An 8567-nucleotide genomic window follows, 5' to 3' on the forward strand; every position below is an offset into this window, starting at 1 on the left:
GGGCACCAAGGAGGTTGTGTGGAGGTCAGATGTCAGAGGACAACTTTTGGCTATTCATTCTCGCCTTCCACCATGTGAGGACCCGGGCATCGAACTCAAGATCTTAGACTTAGATTAAGGTTGTTTTAGAAAGGGGAAGGAAAGAGCAGCAGGTGAGGGTGGGAGCTTACTATCTATTCGCACCACAAAGAAGGTGCCCACACAGCTAGGGACAGATGACAAGGAGCAGCCTCAAAACATCAGGAATTTCAGTTATGTCCCTCCCCGCAACTCCCATTCTCCCCGCCAAGAGTTCTCTTCAAAGAGCTTCCAGAGAGGGTAAGTTTGTGGTGTGATGGCTCAGGCTATCCCGAAGGCCAAACCCTTCCCTGCGACAAAGGGATGTTAGAGGTGTGCAGCAGCCTGGATGGGGGGTCCGGGTCTATGGTAACGCCGAAACGTAGGTGCGTTGGAACAGGGGTGAAGACTAAGGCTCTCGGGAAAAGGCCGCTGTGTGGGACAAGACAGCACCGAAAGGAGCATGCAGCGCGAAGCAAGGTCGCCTCGAGCTCAGGGTCCAGAATTCGAATCGTGGAGCAAGACGTGGAGCCTACTAGTCCCAGGCTACCAGCAACAGAGCAGGAAAAATGCCAGGGGGTTCGTGGGGAAAATATTCCTTGAAAGAGCCCCCCGCCTCTGGCTGGCTGTTCAGCCAATCGCATTGCGGGGCGGGGCCGCAGAGAGTAGTTACAGCCAATCGGAGTTTAGGGGGAGGGACCTGGTTCCGGGCGCGCGCTGTGGCGGGGTCGCCCCGGGCAGAGATCTTGGAGCTGCGGTTGGGAGCCGCTGAGGCTAATCGCTAAAGGGAACCTTCCCAGCATGGACGACCCCGCGGCGCCGGGGCCCGCCGGCTCTCCTGCTAATGACAATGGCAACGGCAACGGCAACGGCGGCAAAGGGAAGCCGGCTGTGCCCAAGGGCCGGGAAGCGTTCCGTAACCAGCGGCGGGAGTCGGAGGTGAGGAACCCGGAGATAGCCGCCAGCGGGAGGTGAAGCGGCGGCTGAGGTGAAGCGGCCCACAGCCCGGTCCCTTCCCGCTGCGGGTCGCCCGCTTTCTTGCCTTGGCCTGCGGGTTTCCTAACCCGCACGAAGAGCGGAACAGATACTTTCCAGATACTTGACCGCTGCCGCCCGGGGAAGCCGGAATTTGGATCCCGATGTAACGATGGGGAAACAGCACGTAGAGGTGCAGGGACTGGACGGAGGGGCGGGAGCCCGAGCTCTGCGGCGGGAGGGAAGGGTGGGCAGGCGGACAGCACGCCCTCCCACTTCAGACTGCAGCAACTGGCTCTGGACTGGACCAGACCGGCCTTGAGCACCAGCTTTCCCTTACTATCTATCTCCTGCCCTCGGATGATGGCGGTAGCTTAGAGAGCGCCTTCTGCGAACAGCTTGCCCCTTTCTAGGAGGGTTGAAAGAGATGATTCAAGCTGGGATAGGACCAGGGCGACGTTTGAGTGCAGCCGTCCCAGGATGCAGCCAGAGGGATGGCTATTTAAATATCTTCCACCTCTTCTTTAAAAGAAAAAAAAATCTAACTAGGACATGGAAAGGAATGGATTATTATTATTCCCCTATAATTTTTATCTAGCCATATTCCATCTATCAACCAAGAGCAAAACTGCATCCAAGCAGGGACTCGGGGGAACGAAATGTGTGTGGAAGGGGCTGTGAAGGTCATCTGGTTTAACCTTTATCTGATTTCAATTTCATCTTAATTTAATTATTTGAGACAGCCCATGGCAACGTCTATTGACAATGTCTATTGCCCTGACTGAGCTTGAACTCACTGTGTAGCTGAGGAGAGCTTTGAATTACTGATCCTCCTTCCTCTGTTTTTCAAGTGTTAGGATTACAATGTGTGCTACCACAGTGAGCCTAACCTTTCATTTTATTACGTGGAAGACAGGTTGGGGGATGCGGTTCAGTGATGGAGTGCTTTCGTAGCTTACACAAGACTCTAAATTGGTCCCCAGCACCAGAAAAGGGGTCTGGTCATCTAGAGATAAAAGGTAAAAGAGATAAAACCAACTCTCCTTAGATCAGACACTTGGCAGACAGAGTGAGTGGCTAAGACCACCCAAGTGTAAGTGTCTGTTGGGACAGTTTGTTTGTTTGTTTGTTTGTTTGTTTTAGTACCTCCATTTATTATCTGTTTGGCTTTGGGCAAATTACCTAAACTAGCTGAACTCCAGTTTCTTTTGTAAAATGGGGTTACCACTGCATAACTCAGAGGGTTGAGATAATCAAATATGAAGTCTTTAAAGCAGTTCATGTAAGGAACTGGTCAGCTCTTCTAACTGTCATCATTCTCGTTAAGGGGCAGAGGGAGTCCTAGTCTGTGGTGATTCGTTTAAATACTATTTCACAGTTTCCACAGTGATTAATTTGTCTGTTTGGTTATTTGTCATACAGAGACCAACACTAGCATATACACTGCCAATATGCTCTCTCCCCCAGCTCCTATTTTCCAAAAAGTAGAAATGGAGAGGGGGGAAACTGCCCCCAAAGTCACCCCCTGCACAGAAAGGGTTTCCTCGCTAGGGACTTTCTTTTAGAAGTACCTTGTACCTCCTTCCACAAGAGAGACATTGGTATATTTTTCAATGGAGGATAAGATTAATTTTGGCTCACGGTTTCAGAGGTCTATTGTGGTGTCAAGGGCATGTTGGAGGAGAGCTGTTCACATCTTGGCAGCGCAAAATGGAGGAAGGTAAAACATTGTTCTTGATCAAATATTTCGAGGGGCTAGCAATGAAGTTACAAGATGTTAATGATATGTCAGTGAATAAAGCAGAAGGGTCTTTGCCCTTCTAGATCGATTTAATCTCTTCTAGAGCACACCAGGAAGGGTGGGGAGACACAACATGTAAATAAATGATCACAGAGTGATAGACTGGATCTCCCTTCTGAAGCAGAAACACAATCCCCTCCTGTCACAGCCTCCTTCAGGAAAAGGCTCTCATAGTATGTTGCTTTTGCCAGTGAGCTCAATGTAGATATACTCCAAGTTTTCCCCAGATACTGCTGTTTACCTCCTGGATTTCCACAGCTGCATTCTTCATGCTTGGAAATGAACAACTGCAGTAATAAGCTCTGTCTGGGCTCATTGCCTCCAAAAGCCTTGCTGGAAAAAATTAGCATTACTTCCACCTTCCAGGGCAAAGGATATGCTTCTCAGTATGTCCGCTGTCATCTTTGCAGTGCCCACATCTGCTTTTCCTTCCCTCTTTGTTTTCCAGTAAGGAAAATCCTTATGGAAGATAGTTTTCTTTTCCTAGAACTCCTGAAAATTTTGCTAGAAGAGAGTTACAATTGGCACAAATCAAGATATAGATATAGATCTTGATATATATGTTAAAGGCATTTCTTATACTTAACTCTTAGTATTTACAATGACCCAGTGAAGAAAATCTTACTATTGTCCTCTTTTATGGGTGAGAAAACTGAGCATTTTCCAAAAATAGTTATTGATGCCAACTGTGTGTCCTACACATGAATTCAATCCTGACACTAATTGCTCAGAGTTAGTGCACACACAAGATTGCCCCCAATTCATATGCTAGCCACAACTGAGGTTCCTAGATTGTATACATTTCTACTTGGGCAACTGCAAAATCAAGTTACTATTACCTCTTTCAAGTTTGATAATTTGCTAAAATGACTGAACTCAGGGGTGTTTATACTTAAGATTCTAATTTTTATTTTTTTTTATTTTTAAAGATTTATTTATTTTATTTGTATGAGTACACTGTAGCTGTACAGATGGCCATGAGCCATCATGTGGCTACTGGGAATTAAACTCAGGATGGCCCCACTCTCTCCAGTGTAATTCACAGTAGCTGTCTTCAGAAGCACCAGAAGAGGGTGTCAGATCTCATTATGGTGGATGTGATCCACAATGTGCTTGCTGGGATCCAAACTCAGGACCTTTGGAAGAGCAGTCAGTGCTCTTACCCGCTGAGCCATCTCGCCAGCCCCAAGATTCTAATTTTTAAATAAAAGGTGCAAATCAGAAACAACCAAATAGAAGAAACTCATAGACAAGTTATGGGCTTGGATCAGTATAGAGACTCTGTGTTCTGAGAGTCACCACCCTCTAGGCACAGCCAATTATATTTTGTTTTGAGATAGAGTTTCTCTGTATATAACTGCCTTTCCTGGAACTCACTGTGTAGACCAGGCTGGCCTCAAACTCAGAGATCCACTTACCTCTGCCTCCTAGGTGCTAGGATGGACCATCAAGCCTGAGCACAGCCATTTTTTTTCTCATTAATACCAAACTGCAAGTCATTGTTTCAGGAATCTTCTCACCCCCGTCCACCCCTTTCTTTCTGTGCAGTTAGATGGGTACATGTGTGTGCATATGTGTGAAGGCCAGAGGTTAATCTCATTACTGAGCCATTCACCTTATTTTTGAAAAGAAAAAGTGAAATTGGGGTGTATTCTTTCTTTGACAACCTCTTTTCCCATTACCAGGATTTTTTTCTCTATTTCAGGGCTCTGTGGACTGCCCTACTCTGGAGTTTGAATATGGAGATGCAGACGGGCATGCAGCAGAATTGTCAGGTATGAATATATGGGTCAGTAGTTAGTGGAAATGTAGTCAGTGGCAGAGGGAACAGGCCTGTAATATCCCCTGATAGCTTGTGTGGTCTTAGCAAGAGCTAGTGAACGAGAGCTGTTACCATTATCTTCCTTTCCCCAACCCAACACAAGTGTCTCTTTCATATATATCTCCTTCTGTGAATTCTTGATCATAGTAGCCGTTGATTGTTCAGTCTATTCCTCTTTCCTGGTAATGTTTTTTCTTTGCTGCACTGATTTGCTCTCAAATCAGCTCTCCCCACTCTCCAGTATTCATCTCTCCCTTCCTATAATCGATGTGTTCACATGTCTGTCCTCTCTGCCACCTTTCTTTTCAAACCACATTCTATCTCTCTCTGTCTACCCATCCCATTCCTTTTCCTAGTACTTGCCCTTATTAAAATTCCAGCCACAGCTGAAGGAGATTATAGGTAACTGGCTGGCTGGGTAAGGCTGGACACATCACCTACCTCAGTAGTGGTCAAGCTCTGCTGTAGGTATTTGAGTTGGGGCTAAATGATTCCATTCTTTTCTCAGTTCTGGGCTGCTGCTTCCTGTCTGGAATTTTAGAATAGGGCAAACGTGATCTCCTCACATTGAGGGCCTCCATAGCACACGTGCTATGAATGCTAGTTATTAATAAATGAGCTTTGGGTGGAGATGGTGTGAAAGTTAAATATTCTGTCACATGGAAATGACACTTTGAGACATGCTTTTTTAGATAAAAAGACAAACATTTTTGCAGAAGTTCTGGTGAATAAGCACAGCGAATAAATTTTGCAGTGAGTGACAGAAATATCGAGGTTTAATAATGAACAAAGGATTAGAATCTAGAATGTGAATCTGTAGAGAAAGAAAGAGATAAACAAAAGAGAGATGACTAATCTGATAGAGAAATAGACAAAGAATAAGAACTCACAGGAAAGAAAATCAGAAAGTCCAAAGATATATGAAGGGGCATGCATGAAGCTCTCTGTTGAGTCCACAGAACCACAAACGTGTCTCTGTGTGTGTCTGTCTGTCTGAAAAGATGTTCAAGAGTTTTTTTTTCCATTTTATTTTTTTATGTGCATTGATGTTTTGCCTGCACATATGTCTGTGTAAGGGTGTTGGATCCCCTAGAATTGAAGACAGAGTGAGCTGCCATGTGGATGCTGCGAATTAAACCCAGGGCTTCTGGAAGAGCAGCCAGTGCTCCCAGCCACTGAGCTATTTCTCCAGCCCAAATTTATTTTTATTTTATTTATTTATTTTGAAGCAGGGTTTTTCTCTATAGCCCTGGCTGTCCTGGAACTCACTCTGTAGACCAGGCTGACCTTGAACTCAGAAATCCGCCTGCCTCTGCCTCCCAAGTGCTGGGATTAAAGGCATGTGCCACCACTGCCCAGCCAGCCCAAATTTATTAATTAATGAAGAAAAAATATTTTTAAAGCACAAGATATTATTTCACAACCCTTAGATTGCAAAATGTAAAGGTTGGCAAGATGAATCAGCAGGTAAGGCCTTTGTCATCAAGGTTCATGGCCTGAGTTTGAATTTCAGACTCCGATGGTGGTGGGAAGAGAGAACTGAGTTACCTTCTGAGTTCTATGTGCGCACTATGGCACTCATACTCATACAGATACACAAAAAATTAATTAACTAATTAATGTTTAAAAAAAACTTCAAAGGCCTAATGAGCATTTTTCCACACAGCTATGTGTAGCAGTATGAAGGTGCAAAGTATAAAATTGGAAAGCAATTAGGTCATATCTAATAAAGTTGAAGATGTGCACATATTATGACCCAGTAATTTTATTTCTCGATGTTCAGTCTAAAGAACTTTATACTTGGGCACAAGAAAGTGTCTATTTCATCCTTATTTTTAATTATGAAAAGTTGAAAACAACCTAAAATTCCTATCTGCAGGGGGATAGATAGACTAGCATGTAAATATAGATGGTCTGCATATAGTCATTAATATAATTGATCTGTATCAATATACTTCAGTATGAATAGATGCTCAAAACAAAATAGAGGCAAAGAAACAATGAAAAAAGAATTTATTACAATTACAGTAATGTTAAAATTTAAAATAGAACAGTATCAGAGATACATTTTTGAATTTTTTTAGATTTATTTTATTGTATGAATGTTTAGCCTGCATGCATATATATGTACATGCATGCATGTGCCCTGGACCTTAGGTTATGGATAATTGGGAGCCACAATATGGGTGCTGGGAAATGAATCTGGATCCTATGCATATACCCACCCTGGTATACTGTTTATAGACACATACAAATGTAGTAAAAAATCTAAAAATGGGCGTGTGTGGAATGCATACCAAATTCATAATGGTAATTACTTCCAGAGAAAGAAATAATACTGGAGAGTAGTCTGAAGCAAATATGACAAATGTTATATTTGTCTAATCTGAGTAGAAGATACATGGGTATCTTAAATGTATCTTACAATTAGATGCAAATAAAATTTCATTATCTAAACTTTAAAAATAAGGACAAAGTTCAGCACTCTTTACCTTCCTGACTAGTATTTCCTGACTTTTCTGGTCTAAATAAATAAATACGTACACATATACTTACATTTACATTAATGAACTAATGATTGTAAAGTTGAGATTTGTTCCTGGCCACCCCCAGAATATGAAACACAAGTGTTCTAACTCCCAAGTAATTCTCAGCCTTTAGCTTAGTTGGCTGGAGTATGAGTAAATTTCAATTGCTTTATGGTACAGGTGGAATAGATTTTGAGATAATCTACTTGATTTTAATTCATCTTCTGTAAATTGAGGGTGCAGAGTGATGTTCTAGTTGCTGCAGGAGCAGGGAACATTGTTGTCCCGTTTTATAGTCAGAGGTTACAATCAAAAGGGTTGGTTTTTCCTGAACACAAAAGCCTTTGGCTTTCCACATGATTTGCCTGATCATCTGCCCAGGTGGCCATATGTAGGAACTGGCTCCCAACTAGTGTGTGTGAGTGTGTGTGTGTGTGTGTGTGTGTGTGTGAGAGAGAGAGAGAGAGAGAGTGTGTGAGTGTGTGTGAGTGTGTGTGTGAGAGAGAGTGTGTGTGTGTGAGTGTGTGAGAGTCTGTGTGTGTGTGTGAGTGTGTGAGAGTGTGAGTGTGTGTGTGTGTGAGTGTGTGTGTGTGTGTGTATGTTCCTTGTCCTGGCTTCCTAAACAGCATAGAATCTTGCCTCCAGGATCCTGAGTTGTGTTGCCCTTCTCTTCCCTAAAGTTAGGCTGCTTCTGACCTGGTTTGTTGGGACAGAATGGATTGCAGCCCTAAGAAACAGAAGTGATGACATTAAGCCCTCTGTACTCCAGCCCTCTGCCTGGCCCTTAGCAAATGTCGAAGGCTGTCTTCCTTCTCTGCTGCAAGCCATCTGGCAGGAGGACAGGTTTGATAGTTTAATCACCCAGGGACACACACGGCTATTTTTAACTGTTCCAAAAGGGAGGAGACTGGCTCTAGATTGAATTGGACACAAGAATGTGTTGGAACCTTCAGCTCCTTCAAGCAATGCTCTCTATATTCTTCGTTGGAGGTTCTAAATGTGACTCTTTTGTCTTTCTGCTACAGAATTATATAGCTACACAGAGAACCTGGAATTTACCACTAACAAGAAGTGCTTTGAAGAAGATTTCAAGACTCAAGGTGATGCTACATCTTTATTCACAGGAATGTGCTATTTTCCTCCATTTCCTCCAGATATCTCAGTCTGATCTAGTAAAAGACTAAATCAAAGTGTGGTTCTTCATCCCCTTCACAGCCTCATACTATTCATTTCTTGCATGTGGAATACAGAATTCCTTCTACAGGGAAGATGAAACCAAGAGAAGCAGAGGGATGGCTCAGCAAAGCTGAACCTGCTGAGCCTGCTGCCTGGTGGAATCTTGTGCCTAGCCTAGTCCTTGATGTTTTTAGCTTCTGTCTCTAAC

The 8567-nt window shown here is 43.6% G+C and overlaps 1 protein-coding gene across 3 annotated transcripts in view; it reads left to right on the plus strand.

Annotated features, from left to right (window-relative positions):
- Window positions 1–777: 777 nt before the first annotated feature.
- The window catches only part of Strip2 (striatin interacting protein 2), a 51627-nt gene continuing 43837 nt past the window's right edge, over window positions 778–8567 (plus strand). For all 3 annotated transcript variants that reach the window (XM_031381395.1, XM_031381396.1, XM_031381394.1), the window contains exons 1-3: window positions 778–996; window positions 4539–4608; window positions 8209–8283. In XM_031381395.1, the coding sequence (XP_031237255.1) occupies window positions 859–996; window positions 4539–4608; window positions 8209–8283 (283 nt within the window). In that variant the 5' untranslated portion in view covers window positions 778–858. The remainder of the gene's footprint in view (window positions 997–4538; window positions 4609–8208; window positions 8284–8567) is intronic.

Source organism: Mastomys coucha, unplaced genomic scaffold, assembly GCF_008632895.1.
Source record: "Mastomys coucha isolate ucsf_1 unplaced genomic scaffold, UCSF_Mcou_1 pScaffold20, whole genome shotgun sequence".
Taxonomy (NCBI): Eukaryota; Metazoa; Chordata; class Mammalia; order Rodentia; family Muridae; genus Mastomys; species Mastomys coucha.